The sequence below is a fragment of the Marmota flaviventris genome, chromosome 8 (assembly GCF_047511675.1).
Source record: "Marmota flaviventris isolate mMarFla1 chromosome 8, mMarFla1.hap1, whole genome shotgun sequence".
Taxonomy (NCBI): Eukaryota; Metazoa; Chordata; class Mammalia; order Rodentia; family Sciuridae; genus Marmota; species Marmota flaviventris.
The window spans coordinates 1,561,605-1,588,438 of NC_092505.1; the positions used below are offsets into that span (position 1 = coordinate 1,561,605).

At 50.2% G+C, this 26,834-nt stretch overlaps 1 protein-coding gene across 2 annotated transcripts; it reads left to right on the plus strand.

The window, feature by feature from the left end:
- The first annotated feature begins 347 nt into the window (after window positions 1-347).
- Ube2g2 (ubiquitin conjugating enzyme E2 G2) lies at window positions 348-26,543 on the plus strand. 2 transcript variants are annotated; one of them, XM_027922246.3, is made up of 6 exons: window positions 348-473; window positions 12,229-12,264; window positions 12,365-12,410; window positions 21,729-21,847; window positions 23,632-23,727; window positions 24,814-26,543. In XM_027922246.3, the coding sequence occupies exons 1-6, from the start codon at window positions 431-433 to the stop codon at window positions 24,924-24,926; spliced, it is 453 nt and encodes a 150-aa protein (XP_027778047.1). In that variant the 5' UTR covers window positions 348-430; the 3' UTR covers window positions 24,927-26,543. The 2 variants fall into 2 exon arrangements, with proteins under 2 accessions (XP_027778047.1, XP_027778046.1); XM_027922245.3 differs by having other exon boundaries at window positions 349-473; window positions 23,587-23,727.
- Window positions 26,544-26,834: the final 291 nt, after the last annotated feature.

The window sequence follows — 26,834 nt, forward strand, 5'->3', positions numbered from 1 at the left end:
GCCCGGCCGGACCGCTAGGAGCTGCGCGGTGGCGGGGAGACGGGGCAAGCCTGCTCCCTTAGGGCCCGCCGAGGGGCCGCCTTCCGTCCGGCCTCCCCGCTGCGGCTCGGGGGTCCAGCCCCTCGAGGGTGGCCGCTAGCGAAGCCGCGACTGCGGGACGCCGCGCTCGCAGCGGCAGGAAGACAGTGGGGTAACCCCAAGCACCGGGCAGAGGCTGCAGCACCGCGGCGCGCTGTGAGGCGGAGACGTGCTCCGCGCAGGCGCGGCGTGCGAGTGGGCGGGACGCCCGGTGCGCGCCCCTGCTCACCGTCGTAGACGCTGCGCACGCCGCTCCGCGCCCCGGAAGCGCTCCTGGCGAGGTGGTGACCCGGAAGCGACCCCGGCGTCGGGGCGCGGGCGAGGTGAGGCGGCCAGCTCAGCTGCTGGGGACATGGCGGGTACGGCGCTCAAGAGGCTGATGGCCGAGTACAAGCGTAAGTTGGGGTCCCAGCCGCACCGGTGCCGGGCCTCCGGGTGGATATCGCCGTCGAATCTTCGCGGCTGCCGGGGCGTTCGCCCCCCCCCCCCCCGGAGGGCGGGAGGGAGGACGGGGCCGGGGGAGCCGCGGAGGAGCGGAGACCAGGGTCGGGCCAAGGGACCCGGGAAGCCACGGAGGGCGGGAGGGAGGACGGGGCCGGGGAGCCGCGGGGAGGATGGACTGCCCTCGCGCCCCAGCTCCTGGCGGCCCGCCCGAGTTGCGCCGGAGTTTCGGGGTGTCTGGGTGGAGCATGCGGCCGCGGGATTGGCCGGTGCAGACCGGAGCCGGCCTGGTTGTGGCTCCCGCCGACCCTGGGCGCGGGATCGGGTGGTCCGCCTGCCCCTGCGTGCAGCTCTCAGCCCCGAGAGCTTAAAGCTGGTCCTGCAGTGCGAGTGCTTTGGGAGCCTGACACCTGGCCCTCCAAAGATTAGCTTGTTGCTGTTGTTGCATTGAGGCAGGTTTGGGAGAGCATTGAAAATAAACTGATATCATGAATCTGATTGCAGCCTGGTGACCCTGCGCCTGGAGTTCATGTTTACCTGAGCAAGCTTACGTGTTGCAAACACAGGCTCATTAACCAGGGTCCTCTAAAGAAGGATCTTGTGTTTGCCCATTTAAGAGAGACTTTTAGAGGGCAGTAGGGACAGAAGGTTCACTCTGAGTAGGGTTGGCTGTGGGGGCTGTTAACGTCAGGAAAGTGGTCACCTGTGAACAGCATTTCTTGGCATCTGGGTTTTGTTTCTGTCTCTTACATTTTTTTAGCTCTGTGTCTGGACTGTGAGCAGATATTATTTTCTCATTTTTATAGAGAAGGAAACCATTAAGCCCCTTTATAGGGAATCAAGAAGCTGCTGCTGCATCTGTCCAGTCTTTGCATTGTTGAACCTGTATTTCCTAAGGATATGTGCATTAAGAAAGATTTATTTTCCCCCTTTACTGCCTTTAATAAAAGCCTCATCCATTATTTCAGTCATACCAATTAAATTGCAGTAAGAAAACTTGAGTTACTATTGATTCCTAAAACTCTGTCACAGAAGTGTATTATTATTATTATTTTGGTGTGTTAATAAATGAAATTTTGGATTACATTTGGAAGGCAGCACTCTAAAGATGTCTCCTTTGAACCTCAGTGCCCTGATTATTTTAAGCACTGTCTAGGGCTACTGAAGTGGGACTTGGGAGAATGTTGTTGAGGTTACTAATGAGCACCCAAAGAGAGGAAGATTATCCTGGCTTGTTTTCATGGGCTCAAAAGTGAGAAGGTCAGAGGAGGAATAGAGAAGGACTGTGTCTGCTGAGCTGCTGTGAATGGAAGGAAGGGGGCCCATGGGCTGATGGGGGGCAGGGGGAGAAGTTGAGAGTGACCCTGCCGCAGCCCATCTGGGGCCTGGAACCTCAGTGCTGCAGCCATGTGACTGAGTTAAGTCAATAGTCTAAACCTGGACCATGGCCCTACCAGCACCTTGATTTTGGCCCTGTGATCCAGTAAGCAGAGAACCAGTTGGCCCATGCTGTGCCCAGACTTCTGTTGCTTGGAAACTGTGAGGTCATCAATGGTATTGTTCCAAGGCACTTAGAAGTTTGTGTTGAGTTGCATAGCAGTGATGGGAAATGAATACAGCAGTACAGAAAATCAGTGCAGTATTTAGGGCATCTTTTCCTGCCTCCTAGTAATGTGATAGAATTCCTTTCTGTGTTTCTTGTCTTAGCATCTTGTCCTCCGTGTCCTTAAGGTAGCATGTTCCAATGTACAGGGAGACTTAACAGAAACCTTCTGTGTGGAATGGAGTGTAGGGAGATTGGGATAGGTGTGCAGGCATACTTGGTTGTATTTGGACTAGTCAGAGTCTGTGGGCGTTTAGAGGGGTAGGACTCTGGATGTGATCTGTTCAGGCCCCCTAGTTTTACAGGAAATCTAATAAGAGGCAAAATAATTTGCCTCATTCATACAACCAAAAAAAAAAAAAAAAAAAAAGAAAAGAAAAAAAGAACCTGGAGAAGAACCCAATTTTTTTCCCCCATCAGGAATTGAAATCAGGGCACTCAATCACTGAGCCACATCCCCAGCCCTATTTGTATTTTATTTAGAGACAGGCTCTCTCTGAGTTGCTTAGCGCCTCACTTTTGCTGAGGCTTGCTTTGAACTCATGATCCTCTTTTCTAAGCCTGCCAAGCTGCTGAACCCAAATGTTTTAAACAGCTGTTTTGATGTTGTAACTTCACACTTCAGCCTTTCCTGGGACTGTGGGAGAGAAACTGAGGGAGGAGTGTCTTAGGGGTGCTATAACAAAGTACTGCCAACTGGGCGGCTTAATGGAATTCACTTTCTCTGGAGGGACAAGTCCAAAATCCAGGTGAGGGCAGGATCATACATGGGAACAAAAAATTTGTAAATACCTGCCTGCCAGGAAATCCTGTTTAGATAGGAGATGGCATACCCGTGTTTAGGGCTTACTCGGGACTTCAGTCCATGCTCAGGGAAATGTAAATAAGTCATTACACGTCTGACTCGATTTCATTTGATGTCTAGGGTATGGTTGTAAAGTTGTCAGCCTTCTAATCTGACCTGAAGCTGCATGAAGGGTTGGTTGCTCTATTTTGATTTCTTTGATATAAACCTGAGTTGCTGCAATAACCTTTTCCTGACAAACTAATCAAAGTGGAGTTTAAAAATTTTATTGGGCATATTTGTTTTATGGAAATTTTGCGTTTCAAAAGAAAATATTGTGCTTCCTGTTTTTTCTATTTGGGGGATAAGTGAGGTAACAAAACTGTATCGACTATTTTTCCATCCCTTGTCTGAAAAAAGTAACCAAAATTATAGCCAGGTGAAAATATTGTGGTTCCCAGCAAACTGCAGTCACAGATTCCAGGTGTGATACCCCAGAGTATTTTCAGGGAGTCAGAATAGAGTTTCTAGTACCAGTTTCAAAATGCTAATTAATTTGTCCAGAGAACAGACTCCTCTTCTTGTGATGCCTTTTCATGGTGAGGTGGGTTTCCACAGGTCGCTCTCCCCCTGGGGTGCTGGCACTGTGCTGGATGAAGACCAGTCCTGACCACAGTGACTGATGGCAGCTCGCGGTTGTTGAAGCTGGGGTGAAGGGTTCTGTCCGACACACCCAGGTCTCCATCCCCTTGGAGGCTGTACAGCTTCAGAACCAGTACTCCTCAGGCTCAGCCTCAGGGAGCGGTAGTTTCTGGCTCCAGCCTGGCGCTGAACCTCATACGGGGAGCCACTTGAGTAGGGCCACTGCCTAAGAGTCCAGAAGCATCAGTAGGGCCCTCTTTCAGGGAGCCATTCTCCAGGGAGTGGCCACGGCTGGGCTCTTAGCTTGGGGTCTTCCTCATCTGTACCTACTCTGTCTGCTGTGCCTCAACAGGTGGAAGAGAGCCCTGTTTTCAGCCTTTTTTTGTGTGTGTGTGTGGTGCTGGGGATAGAACCCAGGGCCTTGTGCATGTGAGGCAAGCCCTGTACCAGCTGAGCTACATCGCCAGCCCCAGTTTTCAGATTTTATAGACATGGCTGAGCATTTTGAACACCCTTGGTGTGTGTGTTCATGGTATACATTTGGAGGAAATGAGGCCATGGAGTTGTTCTAGAGGGGCAGACCACTTGCTGTGTTCCTCAGGGCCTGTGTCCCTCCAGTGGCAATTGAGTCAGTCCTTGGTGTGCAGTACCTGGTTCTTACTAGTTTGGGAGTGTGTGGCATCTGTATACTGTGGTCATAAATGAGGTAGAGCATCTTTTCTCATATGTAGGATTTTTTTTTCTCTACATACAAGACAGAAAAAAACAAGTTTGTGGTCTTTTTTTCTCTGAAGTGTTTATGTCTTTGCTAATTTTGCGCAGGGCAGGTTGTCTCTCTTGGGGACTGCTAGGGGTCCTTTCTCTGCCCCAGTCCTATGTGGTCATCTGTGCTGCATTCACTCTGGGGCTTTGTCTTTTCTGCCCTGTGGTATCTCTTTTTCCCGCACCTTTACAAAAGTAGCCTGTGGGGTGTCATTGCTGTGCAGCGAGGCAACCAAGCCTTCATGAGGTCGAGGCCATGAGCACGGCCATTGTCCTCATCGTCCCCTGCCCTGGTCCGCCGTCTCTCCCTCTCTGCCCTCCTCTGCCCACTTCCCAGGCCTACTGACCTGCTTTCCTTCCCTTCCTGAACGTTGTTTTGGGCTCCTTCTGTCTGACTTCTTTCAACTCCATGCAGTATCCCCTGCTGTCTTGGGAATCAGGACAACAATACATGGAATGATTAGTATACTGTTACCAAAGTGAGGTGAGCATGATCTCTCCACTCCAGGGCGCATGTGGCGTGTCCAGCTTGTGCCTGGAATGGTTCACATCTCATTCTGGTGGCTCAAGCAGGATGGCATGAAGCTTCACTACAGTCTCTGAATTTTAAATTTATAAATCGTTTATTTCTGGAATTTTTCATTCATATTTTCAAACCTTGCTGGGCCAGAAGTGATTGGTACTGCAGAAAGTAAAGCCAGATATAGATAACAGGGAGCCACTGTAGTCGTCAGTTCCTTTTTTTTTTAAATATTTTTAGTTGTATATGGACACAAAACCTTTATTTTGTATTTTTTACTTTTTTATGTGGTTCTGGGGATCGAACCCAGTGCCTCATGCATGCTAAGCAAGTGCTTTACCACTGAGCCACAACCCCAGCCCCAGTTGTTCCTTTTTATTGCATGGTAGTAAGTCCTTGTGTGATAGACTGTATTTGTATGTTGATGGGCATTTGGGTTGTTTCTAGTTCTTGGTTGTCACAAACTGACCTGTGTGTGTTGGCTCCATGTCTTAGTTTTAAAGGCAATCTCCCAAGCAGTCGTAATGTTTCCTTCTCACTGCAGTGTGTCAAGAGTTCAGTTGCTCCACCTCCTTGCTGATGCTTGGTATGGTTGGCTTTTTGTGTGTGTGTGTGTATGTGTGGGAGGGGTACAGGTGATGAACCCAGGGTGCTTAACCACTGAGTCACATCCCCAGGCCTTTTATTTTTTATTTTGAGACAGGGTCTCTCTAAGTTTCTTAGGGCCTTGCTAAGTTGCTGAGGCTAGCTTTGAACCTGCGATCCTCCTGCTTCAGCCTCCAGAACCTTTGGATTTGTATTCAGGTGTGTACACCCAACCTGGTATGGTTAACTTTAAAAATTTCAGACATTTCCTGGCTGCAGTGATGCAGGGCTATGAACGCAGCTACTTAGGAGGCTGGGGCAGGAAGGTTGCAAGTTCAAGACCAGCCTCAGCAACTTAGTGAGGCTGTCTTAAAGAGCTGGGGATATAGTTCAGTGGCAGAGCACCCCAGGGTTCAGCCCCTAGCACCATTATCCTTTTATTGGGTGTATATGAGTATCTTAACTGTAGTTTTAATTGGAATCTCTCTAGTGACTAGTGGTGTTGAGCATCACTTCATGTATACTTGCCATCTATATGACTGTTGTGATAAAACGTCTGGAGTTTGTTCATTTTTAAGTTGTGCCGAGTGTTTTCTTGGGTTGGAAGATTTATGTTTCGTAATGCAAGTCTTTTGTTGGGTATTCATCTTGGGAATGTTTTCCTTATTCTGTGTTTCCCCCACTCTTGTGTTTATTGTGGTTACAAATGCGTATTTCTGCCTCTTTAACAGTCTTTAGATACACATTGTAGTTTTGCTACTGGTGTTCACTGTTTTAGCTGGGTATCTGGAACTTCCTCACTTCTCCTGGCTAAAACTCTACCTTTGACAACACCTCCTATGGCTGGTCTTCTCCTTTCACAGTTGTGCCTTTAAAAAAATAGACTTTTAAAAATTTCAGAGAAGTCCAGTAGGTTGACTTGAAATGATTTCTTGCTTTTGTTTTATATTTAAGACTACTAAATGTAAGGTCCCTAAGGTGTTATCTTATGATTTCTTCCAGGGGTTGATAGTTGTAGCTTCTACATTTTAAATCTGATTCAAGTACAGCTTTATATATGGTATGCGATCAAGGTTGAGGTTGAGGTTTATGTATTAGTTGCAAGTGTTCCACTCTGTGGTAGTTTTCTAGAGCTGCTAACTTAACAAATGAAGCTCTTTTCTCACAGTCCTGGAGGTGGGAAGTCCGAGATGCAGGTGTGGGCAGGGCTGGTTTCTCCTGAGGCCTCTCTGTGCTTCTGTGTGTCCTGCAGTCTTCTCATAAGGACATGGTTAGACAAGATTAGGACCCAACCCGGTGCTCTCATGTGCAGGCCCTAGTCAACACTTCTCCACCTGCAGTTCATTCTGTAGCGGTCTGTGGAGGTATTTGCAGGTGCAGAGTGCTCCCCTGCATGCTGTGATTCCACTGGCCCCTGCTGACGACAGTGGAGGATTTCCAGGCCTTCTTGCTATTAGGGGTAGTCCTGCAGTATTTTTACCAGTGTGATTGTGGGACAGGCTCTTAGGAATGAGATGTCTGGGTCAGATGTCAAATGTATTTCATTTTGTGTGGCAGTTATGTTTTAAGCCACTATTTTAAGAAAAGCAATGTTTAAGCAAATCAGTATGTTTAAGGAATTAGTAGCAAGGAATGTGCTCATTGAAAATTTCTTGTTAAGAGTTGCTTCTCGTTTGTAATTTGTTTTTGTTAGTAAACATGAAGCTGTATATGGATGTGCGTGCGTGCGTGTGTGTGTGTGTGTGTGTGTGTGTGTGTGTGTGAAGCAAAAACAAAACAACCAACCAACCCATAGTCTTAAGTGATCCTCTCCTTCTCTGGGGGAACCCCTTAACTGCAGTTCTCTAGTGACCAGCAGGTGGCGCTGTTGGCTGACGCTCCCTCTCCAAGGAGCTGTCTGTCACAGGGAAGTGCCAAAGGAGAGCTCCACCCCAAAACGAAGCAAGGCCTCTTGGTGTAGGTACCCCCTCGTGGTTACACCACCACAACTGGAAGAGCTCTGCCGCGTTTCTTTCTGGCACCCAGCGGGTCTGCCACTGGTGTGGGTGTGGCTCCTGTCTGTCTGCGTGGTCCCTACTGCGCTGTGCTCTGAGGTGCCCTGCTTCCCCACCTCCACCATCTCAGCAATTCAAAATGCACATGCCTTAATTCATTACTTGTTCTTATCAGGGTACTTGGTTGTAGACATAAACTGGGCTAGAATTCTGGTGACTGGGCGTGGGAAGCTGAGTGTGGGGTGCGATGTTCTCTGCCATTTTTCTCCCTGCGAGAAGGTGCAGCCGTGGTGGAAGTGTGTCCTGCTTTCTTGGTGCTGGACCCTCCTACATTTGCTTCTCCCTCCTTGACGTCTTCAAGGCACTGGACTTCAGGATATTGCTCTTTGCTTTACTTGGCTGGCCTCTGCTTGATGTCTCCAGCTGTCCCTCTCCTTCCCAGGCTCAGTATAGCCCTGGGCTGTCCTCTGCCCTCTAATTGTTCCCTGGATCAGCGCTGTTGCTGGCATTTTGTGTCAGTTTTCTCTGCTGCAGGCCTTGCTGTGCCAGGTGTTGAGCACTGCTGGCCCCTTTGTACTATTCTGCAAGATCATTTCTCTGTTCTTGTGAAATCTGTAATGTCACCTATTTCCAGATGCTTCCTGGGAAACACTGCTCCGAGGGTCCCCTGCCGTCCCCTGGGGTCACGCATGTCCTGTGTGAAATAGCCCAATTTACGTCTCCACCCTGTCTTTCCCCAGGCAGCTGGCCACTGTCTCCCTTGCTGTTAACTGGACATGCTAGCATGAAGCGTTTAAAGGGGAGCACCTGGCTCCCTGCCCTTGCCTTCCCCACTTCCCCCGGTCCTCCCACCTGGGACCAGGCTGTCTTCTCAGAGGCTGTGCCCACCTCATCAGCAACCCTGCCCCCCTGCCTGTCGCCTCTCTCTTCCCTTCCTGGCTGGTTCGGGTACAGCTTTTACAGCTGCATTAGTGTGAAGGAGAGGAGTTCAGGGAAGAGTCCCTGCTCAGGAGCCACTGCCAGCCTCAGCCCCTGCCCAGAAGAGAAGGGGCCTGCTGCAGATAGGACGTGTTGTGCCATCCCAGGGCAGCTGTCGCCTCTTCCTGTCCCTTTGCATTCTTGGACAGTGTGGCTTTTTGCTTGTGTTTTGGAATGTCTGTACTTGTGTGTTGTGTACCTGGGCCCTGGCTTCACTTGGCAGCAACACTGTGGGCAGTTGTGGATCGTTTATTTTCATCCTTGTCCCATGGTATGAAGACCACAGTGCGCCGATCCCTCATGGTAGGTGTCTGGGTGCTGTTTCCGTCTTCTGCCTTGGAGTAACCTGCTGTGGGGCCTCTTGGAGCTGTGGCTGGAGCGTGCTCTTGTTGCTGCGGAAGGCCGAGGCTGGCGGGGGCACTCTTCACCCCTGCCCACGGCGTTCGCTCAGTCTTTGCTTTGGCAGTTGGTGCTTCTGGTGGTGCCATGGCTGTCCTGTGATTTCAGTTGGCATTTCCCCAGGTTAATGTGCCATGCTCCTTGCTGTGTGTCTAGGCCACATACTTTTTTTCTCTTTCTTTTTTTGGTGAAATGCTAGTTCAAGTCTCGCTTCTTTTTTCTTTTGGGTTGTTTTTGAACTTGGAGTGCTCTCCAGTCCTTTTCATTTTCATTTTATTTTGAGACAGAATCTCGCTAAATTTAAGCAACTTAGGGCCTCCCTAATTGCTGAGACTGGCTCAAACTTGCGATCCTCCTGCCTTAGCCTTCCAGATCACTGGGATCTTAGGCGTGTGCCACTGTGTTGGGTTTGGGTCATTCATGTTTGTAAGTGTTTGTAAGGCATTCTTGAAACGTTCTGGACACTGCCTTTTGTGGGTCATATCTGTTACAAATTTCTTCCTCTCTGGGACTTGCCTTTTCATTTTCCTTAAGGTGTCTTCTGATGTCAGAAGTGCTTGGCAGGGACTTTTTTCAAAATATATTTTTAGTTGTAGATGGGCACAGTACCTTTATTTTATTTATATGTGGTGTTGAGGGTGGAACTCACACGTGTTAGGCGAGCGCTCCACTGCTGAGCCACAACCCCCCCACCGTCCTGGGCAGGGGTGTTTGCTGTGCCCATTCTTCCTTTTATGGCTGCTGTTCCTGGTGTCGACTTTACTGTTGGTCCTGTGAAGAAGTCTGTGTGAAGAGCATGAAGAAACTCTGCATTATCATCCTGAGATTTGTTGTTTTAAATTTCACAAAACAACAAATTAATTTTGTGGGCAGCTTTATTGAGATAAAATTGATGCATAATAAAATGTTGGGTTTGAATACATAATTCATTATATAGTCATCATTACAGTCACACTGTAGAATACTCTGTTGCCCCTTATGCCCCTTTGTGCTCTTTTGCCATCCCTTCCCTTCTCTCTGTTCTCTGGCAACATTGGCTTTGGTTTTTACAACAGGTAGAGACCCATAATTCAGAAATCTGGAGTCCTAGATGCTCCAGAATCCAGAGCTGAGCAGGTGTTGGCTGAGCCCAGGCATGTTTGATAGGGGTGCTCGCCCTGTGCTGCTGTACTTTGCTTTTGCTAGAATTTCATGTAAATAGAACACAGTCTTTTGTGTCCCACTTGTTTTACTTAGTGCTTTTGTGAGGTGTCTGTGTTTTTTGTGTTGGTGGCCTGTTCGTTGTCCTTGCTGTGTGATGTTTTGTCATTTGGCTGTGCCATTCTTTTGCTCATTTACCAGCCAGTGGATATTTGAGGAGTATCATTTGGGGGCTGTTGGGAATAGAGCTGCTGTGAACTTTCACGTAAGCTTACGGGGACACGTGGCACAGGAGAATTGGGGGTCTTAACTGAGCTTCACCAGAAGCAGACTGTTCCCCAGAGCTACGCCAGCTCTTCACATTCCCTGCACATGACATCCAGCTACTAAACTTGCCAGTACTTAGTATTGTTGGTCTTTTTCAATTTTAGCCGTTTTGGCAAAATGGAGATATTTATCACACTAAAGAGACTGTGCTGTACCTCATTGTGGTTTTAACCTGCTTTGCCTCATGGCCCACAGTGTTAATATCTTTTTCTGTGCCTGTTTGCTATGGTCGCTCAGTCTGCTGGGCCAGGGAGCTTACTCGGGAACGTTGATCTTCATACTTCTGGAGGCCGGGACACTGAGGTCCAAAGGCACCACCCTAGGCTGCTTTGGGACTGAGTCAAGGGGCTGTTGGGAAGGGTCTGCTTCTGTTCCCTCGGGCACTCTAACTCTTGCTGGTACCACCACCTATTGAGACTTGAGCTTTAGAGGAAGCCTGGGCAGGGTGGGGGTGGTGGGGGGCGGGGGGGGGGGCGGGCAGGCAGGCAGTGTTTCCTTCTCTTTAAAGTGCCCTGGCTGCTCTTGGTCATTCACATTTTCTTGTATCTTTTAGAATCATCTTGTCAGATTTAAATGGGAAAACTTGCTGGGATCTTGACTGAAGTTGCATTGAATCTACAGATTCAGTTTGAGGAGATTGATGTTTTTAATCTTATGAATGGAATACAATCCCCATTTATTAAGCTCTCCTAGAACTCTTTGTTCATGTTTCCTGCTTTGGTAGCGATCTTGTATATCTTTCAAAAACTTATGTGTTTTCCATTATAATTTCCATTACATAACTCATTTTTTAAACCTGCAAATAAATAGAAAGACTATCCAGTTACTCAGTGTTGACCTTACATCTCACAACTCTGCCACACTGTGTCAGTCTGTTTTTCATTACCACAACAAGAGAGAGAACTTTACAAAAAAGGGGGGTTTATTCAGCTCACACTTGGAGATTTAAAGGTACAGGATCTTTTTTTTTTTTTTTAATTTTTAATATTTATTTCTCAGTTTTCGGCAGACACAACATCTTTGTTTGCATGTGGTGCTGAGGATCGAACCCGGGCCACACGCATGCCAGGCGAGTGCGCTACCGCTTGAGCCACATCCCCAGCCCCAGGATCATTTTTTAAAAAATTATTTCTTTTTTAATGTGGGGCAGAGGATCGAACCCAGTTCCTCTCATGTGCTAGGTGAGTGCTCTACTTCTGAGCCACCACCCCAGCAGGATCTGCAGCACTGACTCTGGGAGGGCGGTGGGTGGCGTCACATGGTGGATGGCACTGGCTGGAGCATGTGCCTGATGGCTGGTATGGCTCTAGCAGGAAGCCAGAGTGGAGGGCAGTGTGCTAGACCCCCTCATGGGTCCCCCTGCAGTGCCACCCGTGGGACCAGACTTCAGCACCTGGGCCCTTGGGCACTCACCAGCTTCAAACAACAGCACAAATGAAAGTGAGGCCAAGGTTGAAACAACCCGTGGTGGCTTCACAGTGGCCGCACAGGCCTGTCTTCAGCAGTCCCCAGACCTGAGTTGTGGGGCACGGGCAGGGCACCGTCTTATGTACTTGCTGTCTGTCAGTACACCTCTGGCTGTCCACCTGCAGAGCCTTTGCTCTACTTGGTGTTGTCAGGGTTGTCTGCTTCAGAGAAGTCTGTGATGACTTAGGGTGACAGAAACCCATGTGGGTGGAGAAGAGTAATGTGCTGTATTAGACTCCTGAGCTTAAGTCCAGGTGGCGAGGAGGAGTATCCTGGAAGGACAGTTTACTGCCTTTGTTCATAACATGCAAAGGTTGGTGGCTCTGAAATTGTTGTGTTTATGTGGAGGACTGTTCTCAGTCCTGTCGATATGGTGACCGCACTGGCGTTCACTTGGGGCAGACAGAACTGTTCTCTTTCTAAATGTGTTCTCTATAACTCACAGTCCTACACTTTGTGAAAAAGGTTTTTAGAATGTTTCATAATGTTTTGCTTTTTCATTTTATAGAATTAACCCTGAATCCTCCAGAAGGAATTGTGGCAGGTAAGGTACTTAAGTAACTTCCTCATGTAGTTTTCTTCTAATTGCCAGAGTTGTCTTCAAAATTAAGATGTGGTGGACTTTTTTTTCTCTTCTCCTGCAGGTCCCATGAATGAAGAGAATTTTTTTGAATGGGAGGCGTTGATCATGTAAGTTAACCATGTCTTGCTGATGTCTGGTGCTTCCTGGGAGCTGGACCTCAGTGCTACACTCTGCAGAGCGCTGGCTCTGAAGCACTGGGCAGGCAAGAAGGCCCAGTGGGTTTCACACGGTCAGCTCCTCTCCAGCTCTGACCTGAAGGCCGAAGACAACAGGCATCGGGCAGAAGGCACCAGGTGTTTCCTTAGAACTGGTGGAAACCTTAGTTGTCTGAGTGCTTCCTGTTTGTTGTTGGGAGATATTAGTATGGTTCTGTCAGGAAAAACAATGGGCCTTGTTTTTCCCTCTGCTCTCATGTCACAGTCAACACAGAAGGCTCTAGTGACCCCAGACAGGATGGGTATTTCTCCCCTCCAGTGAGCATTCAGTTCTCAGTGGATACCAGCTGGATGCCCTCTAATTTTATTCATTTCAACACCATCTGCCTAGGGCTGCGTCATGTCCCACAGGTTGAGCACTTGGGCCCCAGCGGGAGGCATCGCCAGCTACTGGACCAGCCGTGCTGTGGTTGGGTAGGGTGTTAAGCTTCTGCCTGTGTCCCTTTGCTCCTGATGATCTGTGTGTTCGTCTGAGAAGTAGATGGCTGCTGTGGTCGGGAGGGTTAGGTGATAGGAGCATCGATGTGAGAGTGAGGGCTTAAAGGATCGTCACTGAACACACTCTAGAGACTGCAGTGCAGCAGACCTGACGTTTCCTGGTAGTGCAAGGCCCTGGTTGCTTGGGTTACGGGTTAAAGTGTTTGGAACTAATGTGTGGTGCATCGTCTCCCTTCATCCTTGGGTCTAGCCAAGACCCCAGTGGACAGTACCAAACCCTGTATGGACACTGCCTTTTCCTGTACATGTCCATATTAAGTTTATAAGTGAGGCAAAATAATAATAGTAAACAGAACAGTTATAACACTGGTCTGTAATAAAATTATTTAAAACTTAGAAATTGTTTGTTTCTGGAATTTACCATTTCAAGTTTTCAGACTTTGGGTAACAGACTGCAGATAAGGGGAACTACTCTCATGTCTGTTGCCAGGCAGCCACCGGTGGTGGCAAGCCCATGCAGGTGCTGTCCTGCAGTTGGTGGGCTGTGGTGCTGGCCCGTGTCAGGTCAGCTCTGTTTACATTTCAAGAAGCCGTAGATCGTGTATGTGTGAACCCATGTGTGACTTGCTTGTTTCATCTGCCATGTGCTGTGTCAACACAGACGCACCTGCACGGCATTCACAAGCTTCCGCCGCCCCCCTCCCCGCCCCCCTGCCCCCCCCCAAGCCTGCCGCAGGGTGCGTGTGTTGTTAGGAGACCTGCTGGAGTGCAGAGGTCAGAGGCACCTGAAGGTCCTGTGGCACTCAGGAGGTGCTGGCTTATGTGCATCCATGGTAGGCATGTTCAGAAGCTCGTGAGGGAACAGTTGAGCCTCCAGTGTGGATTTTAAAGTGCTCATTGTTAAAATCTGTTAGGGTAACTACCACTAATTTTAGATAAACAACATAAAATTAAACTAATATTTTGAAAACCTGCCTTAAAAAGTAATTAGAGCCATTTTTAGGGAGAGTGTTTTTGTGTTTGAATAAGGCTTTTGCATTCGTGTGGAATTCCCCTGCTTGAAGATCTGGTTAAGTTTGTGGGTTTTGGTCCTATTCCAGACCCTTCACAAACAAGAGGCCGTTTACAGATGTACTTAAAACATCTATTATGGGAGTTAACTGTCCTCCATGATTCGTCTCACCTGCTGTTTTGGCAGACGCCGGCTGTGCTCTTCCTGTGGGTGATAGGCCCCCTTCTCCCTCTTTTGTGCTGCCTTCTAGGGCCTCCTGTGTACCTAGTGCTCTGAGGCCTCTGGCTTGTGCCCACGCCTGCCTTCAGGCCTGCAGCTCCTCCACAGTCTTCAGCTGGCCAGGCGATGCGACCGAGGTCTGTTACAGCAGGGCCCTTGTGCGCACATGCAGCAGGACCCAGACCTTCACCTCAGCACATAGGCTGATGGCACGGGCTGGGAGCACCAACTAAATGGATAAGAGAGGGCCAGGTCATAAAGTTCCTGGCAGTGTCTGCAGTTAAAAGTGGAAGGTGGCTGAGCACAGAGCTGGCCGCTGCCCTGCTGAGTGTGGCTGAGACCATGGGCCACAGGAAGGCATGCACCCTGCAGCTGTGCTCGGGACTGGGCACTTGGCCTTTCCAGCCCTCTCTGGGGTCAAGATGGGCCCAGGATTCTTTGCATGGCTTGAGGTCTCTTCAGCCACTGGGTCAGTGGCTGGTGCCACCCTGTTGCCACGAAGCCTAGCTGTTGGGGTGCAGCACCTCTGTAGAACAGAGAGCAGGATTGGCAAGGTGGAAGTCATGGGCTCTCATATCCCGTTGTATCCTGCTCTGTGTTCCAGAAGCAGCTAGCTTTGGGGACCTTCCTGCCATGGGTTATCGCCGCCTCTCCTAGGTGGCAACCTAATGCTGGGTTCACAAAATCGAACTACTCCAGTTACTCAAGAAGACAACAAAGAAAGCACGCAGACACAGAAATACCTTTCCAGTATTCCAGAGACAGCTCTGCGACCCTAAGGGTCTGTGGAGAGAGAGAGAGCCACTGGAATTTTTTATTCTTATATAGGGAACGCACAAGGGGAGGTTCCATGGAAAATTCTGTCCCAAAAAGGGCAAAGGGGTAGGATTACCAAGGAACAGGTGAGTGTAGCTCAACCTTCACAGGTGACGCCTATACCTGGAGCCACGCCTTGCTGTCCACGCTGGGACAATGCCCAACTTATGTGACCTGGCACTCTCATGCCAGACTGAAGGCAATAATTAGTGCCCCGGCATCAGGACTTGAAGATCTGCATCCAGGGCAGCTCCCGACAGTGGCTCACAACTGTATCCTCTCTAGGCCAGCAGGCTCTTGAGAAGGACCTTCCCCCTCCTGAAAGGTGGAGGTCCCTGTTGACTCTGCCTTTGGGGCCCAGGTTCTCCAGCTGCCTTGCACAGTGAGCTCATGTTCCTAGCCTGTTGTTTCTCTTGCCAGGGGCCTGGCCTGCTCTGGTACTCACAGTATGATTCCTCTGGCTGTCTTTTATATGAGCACTTCTTGTACTTGGACTGCAGAGCATCTGGTGTCAGTGTGAGAAGACCCAGGAGTCGGCTTCTTGCAGCCTTCATGGCAGACGTTACAAAGAGGAAGCATTTCTGTCCAGCATAACCTGTGGCACCTCTCCACAGTGGGATGCCCCTGAGCACTGTGCAGGGTCCTGCAGTGTGTTTGTGTATGTGTGTGTAGAGCAGACCGCAGATTTGTGGGTCTCCGCCAGTTGTTTGATTTTTTTATTCCTTGAGGGTCATTTGGCAATGTCTAGAGATGTTTTTGGCCATCACCACTAGGGTGGGGGACCGCTACTGCAGCATCTAACGGTGGATCAAGACAGCCCACAGGGCCAGGACAGCCCTGGAGCAGAGCCGTCTGGCCCAAAGTCTGGCAGTGCCGAGGCCGGAAGCCCTGGTGTCCTGGTATCTTCTCTAGCAGCCTCAGGGATGTCTTTCCTGTGCCATAAGTTCTACCTGAACTAAGTGTGTTCGCCCAGAGTTGGGTAGATTTCTAGAATCTTGTGGCCATCGCTAGGTTGGTTCTCTAGCCTTTCCAGAGAGACCCTCTTACCTGCTGGCAGCCCCAGGCAAGTACACGCCTGCCTTCTGACTGTGGTGCCTTTCTGGATACTTCTGTGAGTGGGGCCATACTGTGTCTGATGTCCCGTGGGGCTTCACTCACAGTGTGACTGGCCACCAGGGTCATGGCGGTCAGTGGCTCCTATCTCCACCTCTGTTTTGTCCACTCACTGGACACTGTATGTTGGATTATCCTCACTTCTTGACTGCTTTGAATAATGCTGCTTTGAACACTGCATACAAGCCTTTGTCCAGAGGTTTCATTTCTTCTGGCTCACTGTGTAGGTGTCCAGTTGTTGGGATGTGCAGTGGAGGTTGATTTCCAGAAGCCACCAGGGGTTCCAGGAGCAGCTCACCATGGCTCACGCTGTGGGCAGTGGACCTGGGCCTCCACTGTCCCCTTCCCAGCACTGCGTGGTCTCACCAGAGCTGGCGTGGCCATGTGGAGCGCTGCTTCCCTGTGGACTTGACATACCTTCCCTAGTGTTTGCAGAGGTCCATTGTCTTCTCATGGACTCAGTAGCCACTCATATGTTGCCTTTGGACTTCAGAAGTTCTGCCCATTTTTTAATTATCTGGTTTTCTTATATTTATCTACTTATTTTTGGTTCTAGGGATTGAACCCAGATGCACTAAACCACTGAACTATGTCCCCAGCCCTTTTTATTTTTTATTTTTTTAATTTGAGACAGGGTGTCACCAAGTTGCCTAGGGCCTCACTAAGTTTATGAGGCTGGCCTCAAACTTGTGATCCTCCTGCCTCATCCTCCCAAGCCACTAGGATCACAGGTGTGTGCCACCATGCCTGGCCTTTTTTTTTTTTTTCATCTTAAGTCATAAGAGTATGTATTTTGGGTACAAGTAAATTGTTTCTTTTGATGACATGCAATTTAGCAGTTTTTTTTTTTAAATGGGTCATGCTTTTGGTGTCATTCATAACTAAGGTTACAGAGTTGTTTTTTGTTTGTTTGTTTGTTTGTTTTTTAAGAAGTTTAATGATTTGTAGCTCTTGATGTTTAGTTAGAGCCATTCAGAGTTGGTTTTGTGTGTGTTAGGTAGGGGTCCTTTCTTTTGCACCTGGAGTCCGTTTTCTTAGCACCCTTTGTTAAAAAGATAGCCCTCTCCTGTTGAGCAAATCAGGCCCTCTTATCAAAAGTCCCTTGAATGCAAGGTTTATGTTTGGACTCTGAGTTCTGTTGCACTGATCTGTGCTCCCTCATTGTGCCAGTGCCACAGTGTCTTTATTACTAGTAAGTCTTAAAACTGGGAAATGCAAGTCCTCTAGCTGGGTTCTTGTTCGGGTTCATTTAGGCTGTTCATGGCGTTGTGCGTTTCCATACACGTTCTAGGATCAGCTTGTCAGTTTCTGCCAACACGCAGGTGATCATTTTGATAAGGGATTTCCTTGAATCTTTAGATCACTTTGAGGAATATTGCCACCTTAACATTGAGCTCTTCAGTACATGAAGGTGGAATGTCTTTCCATTTAAATTCTCGGCAATACCATGATACCTTCTTTACCTTTAAGAGAGCCTGTTTTGGTGCTAAGGGCAGTGAGCTACACATAAGGAAAGCCTGAAAGAAGAATGGGCAGGTCACCTCATTTCCTGTAGGAGGTGGGGGAGGGCAGGGAGGGGAGAGAGGGTTTGCTTTTGGGTCTATATACTTCTGTATTTGAATATTTTCCAAGACTTACGTATTTTTCTAGATAGATAAGGTTTATGTTAGAAAGTGATTATGTTATAATTCACCATAAAGTTCTTGTAATTGATTGATGCACTTTTGAATGTAGTTTAAATATTTTTAAAGTTTTTCAGGAATTTCTATTCCTGAAAAAATAATCAGGGTGTAGCTGTGTTTCCTTTTGGACAGGTTTAGTCATGAAAACAAGGGTATGGGATGATACGATCTTCGTTACCACCACTGTTTTCCAAATGGAAAGCTCCCTCCTCGTCTCCCCAGAGTTCTTGGCTTGGTTCCTTTCTAAAGTCACCTGGGGTGACCAAATCCATGCAGGGCACTGCTCCAGCAGAGGTTCGGGAGGGCCCTTTCCCCAGGTCACAGCTTCCTATAGCCAGCAGTGGGAAGATATGGAGCAGGCGCCTCCCAACTGGGCTCCGCACCCACATGTAGTCAGCACCCCTTAGCCCTGGCTGGGTCAGCAGGCAGGCCCAGTGCGGCTTGTGTGTGGCCTCCTCGGTCTGTGGCACTGGCAAAGGGGATGCCTGGTGACAGCCTTTGTGAACCACAGAGCCAGGGCTGAAGGGAGGTGGGCCTTCTGCTGGGTGCCGGTCGGGGTGAGGGGTGGGGAGGGGTGGGGTGGGGTGGTGTGGTTCTGTTGCTCAGGGTTCCCACTTGCAGAGCATAGTCGTCCCTTACTGGTGTAGTTCAGGTTCCGAGTAGTGACAACTGGGTATCGTCTCTGATATCTTAGCACCATGTTGTATGTGTGACCGAGGTGTTCTGTCCTGTGCTGTGACACACTTTGTGAGAGTGAGAGACAGCAGCCTCCAACACCTGCCTAACCTCCCGTCACAGGCAGACTGAGGGGGAAGGTGCTCGCAGCAGATGCCCACCCAGGCATGCTGGCCCCCTGCACCATCCACCCCACCCCCACCCCCGTGTGCAAGAGGTGAAAGCCCAGCACATTTGTCATGGAGTTTGATGGAGTTTGACTCTCACAGGGCAGGCGAGCCACTCCTGTGGGCTGGCCTGGGGTGGGGTCTGGGGAGTTAGGCTCTGGCTTGCAGGAGTGGGAGCTGCAGTCGGTCAGCCTTGCCTTTCCTCAGGCTGGTTCACCTGAAAGGTGGGTTCCCGTCTGCCGTGCAGTACTGCTACGACCCTCACTCTGATGTGACTGAATTCCCTGTTGCAGGCCTTTGAGGTCACTTAGACTGTCTTTTTTTTTTGGTTGTTCAAAACATTACAATGCTCTTGTTAGACCGTCTTTTTAATCAGGGAGATGAAAAGTCATTGGTAGACTCATTTGCTTTGGATAAATGTTTTGTTTCCTTTCTTCCTATTCTCTTTTTCTCTTAAGGATCTTGAGCCGAGGCTGTCTTTTTTGTTTTGTTTTGTAGTTGTACTTGTAGGTGGACAGCATGCCTTTATTTTGTTTACTTTTATGTGGTGCTGAAGATCTAACCCAGTGCCTCACATGTGCGAGTCAAGGGCTCTGCCACTGGCTACAGCCCCAGCCCTGAGGCTGTCTTTAGTGACAGAAATGAGGTGTCCAGAGTACGGGAGTAAAACTTGTCCACAGGCTGTTGGTTCTGTCTCCTGACCTGGCCAGTCGTGCCCTCGGCACTCCCAGTCAGCAGGATGCCCGCCCACTGCCCACCTGCATGCTTATCCAAGGCCGGGCATTCTAGGAACGAGAGAGGTCCCTGCGCAGACCAGCTGTGAGCTGTGGCTCTTCAAGTAGCTTTGAGAGTCAAGGTGTGGGTGCACTTCAGGAAATGTTTGGTCATGCTTCTGAGACTGGGAGTGACCCAATTTTTTTTTTTTTTTTTTTAAAGAAAGCCCCATTATGAGAAACAAAGAACTGTTATCAAAGTGTTGGGTAAACCCCACGTGGCTCATTCCAAAGGCACTACCCAGTCATTTTTCTGTTCTAGATTCTGGTGCCAAAAGTAGGCGGCACAGGCAGGCTGGCCTTCTGACACGGTTACAATGTTACTATTAAAGATTGTATCTTTGTCTCGCCTTCTGACTTGCATTTTGAGCTGGGTCTGTCCCTGAGGCCAGTGCTGAAGTGACTTGGGACCTGGACTCAGTCCTGCAGTCCTTGGGTTCCCCGTTGCTCGGCAGTAGATGAAAGCAGCAGTCGTGCCCCCTTCTTCCAGCCGTCGTGTGTGTGCTGCCAGCCCTGGTGCTGGATGAGGTTTGGGGGATGGCCGCATGCTCCTGAGCATGTCTGTCCCTACCTTGGGAGGGGGATGCCCTGCAGGTGTCTCTTGAGGCCTGGCAGGAAGAGCAGCATGACCCTCGCTGGGGGTGGCTCCCAGCAGCTCCTGGCCGCTCTTGGCTGCTTCTGGCCTGTCAGGCCCGCTGGGAGTGGCTGTGCCCAGCCCTGTGACACACTGCTGCTGTGCCAGTAGCTAGACTCAGGCCTGCCCCTCTTGGTGTGGTGGCCATGCCCTGGCCTTGTGCCAGGGCTCCCGAAGGCTGTCGTGCAGTCACTCCTCCAAACAAAGGAGCTCTTTTTTTTTTTTTTCCTGAAAAAGTAGCAGGACAATTTTCAGAGGCAAGGTTTGTCTCTTAGCTTGAAAAAAATGGCTCCACAAAGCAGTGCATTGTTCTCCTAAGGCCCTGAGTGTCACCATCAGATGAAATTACAGCTCTTTCTGTCTTTTTTCCTTAATTGTAGAAGTAATATTACCTCTAAAGTCTCGAAGACCTGGAGCAAAATAATTCTGTTGGTTTTGAACAGGTTTGTACTGCTGAGAGTTCTGTTGGAGGAATGCTAATTTAGAGCTCCTCTCCCCTATGCCGTGCCTGGATTCAGCTGGGAGAAGGCAGGTCTGGGGGTGACCTCTCCCTGGAATCCAAGTCTTGGACCCTGCTGGGTTTTTTTCTGCTGCGGACCTGCGACCAGGAAGCAGGCTGTGGGCGAGGGCCTCATCCTTAGTTGTCCACGTGCTGGGTGCTCCTGAGGCATTTCCTTGGATTTCCGTGTTGGTGACGGTGAGTTGGACCCAGCTGGTCCAAGACCTCTTGAAACTGCTCTTGGCGGGCTTGATCAGTGAGGGGAGTGTCTCCTGGGCAGCTGCAGGCTGGCTCCTGCCACTCGCTCTCCTGCTGCCTCCGGACCTCCACCAAGGTGAGAGGACTTCAGGATGTGAACAGACTTCTGAAATGGCTTGGTGTGTTTCTGCCATGACGTGTGAGGAGCACGGCCCCATGGGGGTGGGATGTGTTGGTGGGGGCCGGGGCTAAAGGTCAGGTGGTCTTGCTGTGCACCCGAGGCCTGGCCTGTTGCCCTGGGTACACACGGGATCACACACCTGCTCTGTTAGAAAAAAAAACGCTCCTTAGGCTTGTTTAAACTTTTAAAATAGAAATAGCTTTTAAGGGCTGGGGATGTGGCTCAAGCGGTAGCGCACTCGCCTGGCATGCGTGCGGCCCGGGTTCGATCCTCAGCACCACATACAAACAAAGATGTTGTGTCCGCCGAAAACTAAAAAAAATAAATAAATATTAAAATTCTCTCTCTCTCTCCCTCCCTCCCTCCCTCCCTCCCTCTCTCACTCTCTCTTTAAAAAAAAAAAAAAAAGAAAGAAATAGCTTTTAAAACATGACTCTTCACCCTCGTGGGAGTGCCGTGGCTGCACTTGGTCCTTCAGTAACCTTGTGCCACCTGCTCAGGAGCGGGTCCCTAGGCCCTGCAGCGCTGGTGGTGCTTCTCTTCCGGGCCGTTGTGAGGCAGTGCTTGCCTGGCGGCTGCCTTCCTGATGTGAAGATGGCTGCACTCTGTCTAGGTGCTCACCCTCAGGTCCCGTCAGCTGAAGGGGACCCTGGGACACACTGGCCACCCACAGAAAGGAGCAGTTCCTCCTCCTCCTCTTTCTGGGCACTTGTGGATGGAAACCCGTCCTTCCCTCACTTCTCAAGTGTGGTGGCCATTGCGGAGTATACTTTGAGGTTCTGTCTATGGTTCCTTTCTTCCAGGGGCCCCGAAGACACCTGTTTTGAGTTTGGTGTTTTTCCTGCCATCTTGAGTTTCCCACTTGACTACCCACTGAGTCCTCCCAAGATGAGGTTCACCTGCGAGATGTTCCATCCCAACAGTGAGTACTGCTGCAAGCAGTTTGGGTCCACGCCACTCTGAAAGAACTCCCCAGGAGGAGTCCCCAGCGTCACGTGCTGCTGCTCGCAATGCTGGGGACTGGCCCCAGGGCCTTGGGCATGCTAGACAGGTACTCTGCCGCTGAGCTACACTACTTCCCCAGTAATCATTCATTATTTTTAATGTTCAGATAATTAATAAACATCTTTTAAATTTTGACATACCATAAAATGGACATTTTTATTTTGCAAAAATAATTTTTGAGAACTTTTCTATAGGTCCATATATATATTAAGACTGGTCATTTAGTAAAAACTGTAAGAAATAATTCAACCTCAACATGGTGGTGCATGCCTATAATTTTAGCAGTTTAGGAGGCTGAGTCAGGAAAATTGCAAGTTCAAGGCCAGCCTCAGCAACTTAGTGAGACTCTGTCTCAAAAAATAAAAAGAATGATAAAAAAGGCTCAGTGGTAAAATGCCCCTAGGTTAAATCCCCAATTGCCTCTCACTTCTCTCCCCCCAAAATAATAATGCTGCACATTTGTAGAGTTGCTGGGTGTCATGGTGAGTGTGACAGCCCAAGTGGAGTCAGCCCTGATGTGGGGGAGTCACTGTTGAACACTGAGCCACAAAGGAAGGGCCTGGCACCGTGGAGGTGTGAGCTGACCACCTGTGGGCGTGAAGCAGGAGTTGCCAGCCACCCGGGTGGGTCTGATGTGGGGGCCCAGGGTCAAAGGTAGACCCGAGCAAGGGGAGGAAGGCAGGCTGAGTCAGGGCCTGCCTGTGGTGTGAAAGTGGAGGCTTATCCTAGGGCCATTGGAGGGAGGGAGCTTGACCTATGTAGTGACACCCGGAGGGCTACTCTGGTATTGTAGAGCGAGCCTGGGAGGAGCTTGGGCCTTGTCCCTGCAGGGGAGGGGAAGGGTAGCCAGCAGCTTGGCGTTGAAGCTGTAGAGACTTGGCAGATTCACAAGAGACTTGAGGACTGTGCCTGATAGAACTGAGTGAGAGAGCACTGGTGGGTGGGGGACACTTGAGTTTTGGTCTTTCTGGGGTGCAGTGTTGCCACGTGACATGAGGAGGTGACGTTGGGGTTGAAAACTTCTGATGTCTATGGTCCTTCTACTGTGGCGAGAGAGGTTCTGTATCCAGATTCTCTGTTTGTGGACTACAAGTGGACATCCTGGGGCCCAGGACCAGTGTGCACCTTGTTTTTCAGACCCTTCTTGAACAAAAGTCAGTGATGTAGTTCCTTAGTATTAGAAGGAGTTACTGCAGTGCTGTTCTTTTTCTGGGTACTTAAGTAATCCCAGTTCCTTTATCCTAGCCACATGAGTGTGTATTTTATGGTCACATCCAGGGATTTCCTGGTAAAATTAGGAATGTCCATGAAACCTGGCTCTCAAGAATATTGTGAGTAACCCTGATCATGTTCGATATGTTGGTGAAATACATAGCAGATTGCCTCTCGCTCACTCCTCTTGAAGATCATTCCTAAAGACATCCTAAGAAAGTAGGCTCCTGCTGTGGCTGGTTAGGCAGGCTGGCTGGCCCAGAGCTCCGTCAGCAAACAACAGGGCCTTGGGAGGCCCAGCCCCTGGCTCTCAGGCCCTGTGCCCTCTAGCTATGCGCGTGGTGCTGTGTGTGCAGCCTTGCCCTCTGTACCCACGAGCCCGCCTCATTCAGCGCCTCCTCAGTCGCTGCTCCCTGCGCTCACCTGCCATCCTGCCCCTTGCAGTCTACCCAGATGGCAGAGTCTGTATCTCCATCCTTCATGCGCCAGGCGATGACCCCATGGGCTACGAGAGCAGTGCTGAGAGGTGGAGCCCTGTGCAGAGTGTGGAGAAGATCCTGTTGTCAGTGGTGAGCATGCTGGCAGGTAAGACACCGAGCCATGGGCCTGTGCGGCGCCGTCTTCCTGAGAGCCACTCACAAACACTGAGCAGTCTGCCCTACTCTGGGTAGTTGGCTTGTACCTGCGTTTTACACTTAGTGTAGCTCGTCTGCACTTTTCAAGCTGAGGGCATATTTTCCCTGTCGTGAGTCTTAAAGGCAGTCTGGTGTCTTAGAGTGTGTTGACCATGACTAGCCATCCTCTACACCTGGGGTGTCTTGTTCTCAGTGTGCATTTACTGGGGTTCTTGTGTATGTCACACTGCACTGGGTCTGCAGAGCTCAGTGTGTCAGAGACCCAGCTTCAAGGTCCCATATCCTAGGGCAACTTCTTCAACCCACAGTCACGGGCTAACGTGGCAAATCCTGATAAGCAGATGCACGCTGGGGCTTTTGGACCACTTCCCAAGATGAGGAAGGAGGGAGGGAAAGTGTTTGGGGCCAAGGAAGCAGCCAGGCTGAGGCTGGAGGTGGTGGGAGCCAAGGCTGGGGAGGGAGGGGCCCTGCAGAAGTGAGCAGGGTGGCTGGCAGCTCTGGGAATGGCAGTGGGTGTCATGTCCTTGAGTGGTGCCTTGAAAAGACATGCCTACAGCGGCTGGCAGATGATGTGCTGGATCAGGAGCAGAGCCGAGTGGGTGCGGGTCTTTGCAGCCCTCAGTGGTCTCCGGAGGGTAGGTGGGCTCAAGAGGGCCTGGCTGTGCGGGCTTCGGGCTTGGTCTCAGTGGTGTGCACAGACTTGTTTCCAGTGTGAACATGGGTATTGTACCATCTCAGTCAGGAATGGAGAGGGGGGAGGATTCTGGCAAGAGGAGAATTTGGGGTGTGTGGGATAAGGGCCCCTGTCCCTCTAAAGGGACCACCCAGACACTGGTGGTGGGAGCTGCCGATCCCAGGGGCTGGTGTGGGAGTCATGTGCCTCCAGGCCAGGCAGGTTGCTCCTGACCAGTTCTCAGCCTCCTTCAGGTGCCAGGGCCCTTGCTGAAGCCACAGACCTTCTTTCAGGGGCCCGCGTTTTCAGGTGACATGGTGGCTTCTGCTCCTGTGTGCGGTGACGGTCTCCCTTTTCTTTCAGAGCCCAACGATGAAAGTGGAGCTAATGTGGATGCTTCCAAGATGTGGCGGGACGACCGAGAGCAGTTTTACAGGATTGCCAGGCAGATCGTGCAGAAGTCTCTGGGGCTCTGAGGCTGTGCTTCTGCGGACGGCAGGATGGCAGGACAGCACGGCGTAGTTCCAGTGCTGCCCTCAGGACACTCAGTGACAGTGCTGCCCATGCTGCCACCAAAACAGGCAAGCTTGCAGAACCACAGCGCTTCTTGTTTCTTAACCTTTCCACCCCAAACAGGCTACTCCTCTGGAGTCATGACCTGCATAGTGTAAGGACAGCTTTGCGGTTTCCAAGTGCTCCTCCCCATGGGGGGTTCAGGAAGGGCACCAGGCTGTCGTACCTCCCAGCCACCCTCAGTCCACATTCCCTCCCGCACCTGCCCCGGCACTGAGGACCCGGGCAGACCACCTGCCTTGTGCAAAGGCATGGGGCCTGTGGCAACCGTGGGGAAGGGGCTGGCACACTTTGTACCCCACCCCCAGTTCCACCTGCCCTGTGAGGCGTCCATGACGTCTCATCTGTGTTCTACAAGCAGAGGTTGTAACAGCCTAGGTAGAGCCTCTTCATTTGTTGTGCATTACAATCACACTTAGAAATATTTCTGGGGATGCTTTGCAAACAGTCAGTGAGAAATGGGGACACAGAACAGAAGATTATTGCTGGCCATGAAGACCAGTGGCTTTCCTGCTTGCAGTTTTAGGAGACTAGCATTCTGTCGCCATTGCTTGTGCACTGCCAGAGCAGGCAAGGGGAGGTCTTCAAAGTTTTACTGACATTTTCTCCTGAGTCCTGCAGGGGTTTTTCTTTTCTAGACTAAAAGCTGGGTCACTCCAGGGCTCTGCACCATGGTGTGGTTGTGCCAGGACTATTCTTTGCCCTTGGGGTCAGATGGGACTCTATTATTAGTTGGCACAGAGTGCAGAGGTGTGCCTTTCCCCCGCAAAATGGACCTGGGCTGCAGCTCCAGCCCCAGGAGGAGGGAGCACTCCTTGGCAGTCTGTGACTTTGATGCTGCCTAGGTGTCTCTGACAGCAGAGAACTGGGCAGCACAGTACCTGGAGGGGACACCACAAGCAATAACACACAGATCTGTTGTGTGGGGATGCCAGTGTCTGGCCTGTTCCAAACAGGTTGCATTTCCCCAGGAGTCTGTTTTTTAAAATAGGAGATGGCCGGAGTGACATGCAACAGATCTCCCTTCACACTAGCCTCTTCACTTCCCTTCGCGAGTGTGCCCGTCTCTCACCAAAACTCACTTTTCATGGTGTTAACAATTCCTAGTGCAGGGCCTCCTTGTTGAGCTTCTGTGGAGGCCAGTTTTGTTCCTTCTCAGAAACGTTTAATGAGTAAACATTAAATGTCTGAAATTCTGTAGGAGGACATGAGTTTGGAAGGGTGGGAGGCAGGGTGCTGCATAGTGTTTGCAGGCATGAGCGAGATGCAGCCTCCTGGAGTAGGAAGCGGTGGCCTTGTGGGAGGCTGTTGGCCTGCTTTAAGACCACGGGGACACAGTCACCTGTAGGTGTCCATGGGAGGTGGGGAGGAGTGGCAGTCTCTTTACAAAACATAGTATTTTTATTAATTTGTATTTATTGAATGAAAAAAAGTGAAAAATGAAAAACAAAACGGTGTCCCTTTTTTTGTGGTGGGATTGAACTACCATGTTAAAAAATAAAGTTCTGTATTTCACCTTCTTCCACAGTGTGGTTTTCTTTGTGGCATGCTGGCTGGACCCCTGGCAGCTGCGGTTCCCCAGGCAGTGCACAGCCCGACTGCAGGCATCGCCCAGCGCAGGGGTGCTCTGCTGCCGACTTGGCTTAGCCCTGGGAAATTGCATTTGCTTTACGTCTTATGTCTGGTGTCCACTCCTCCATTCTCTGTGTTGTCCCTCTGGAGCCCCCAGAGTTCTTGCTTGGGGTCTGTGACAGGATACTGGAGACGGAGCTGCATTTTGCATTTCCGAGTAGTGGGGGTAGGCAGCAGTT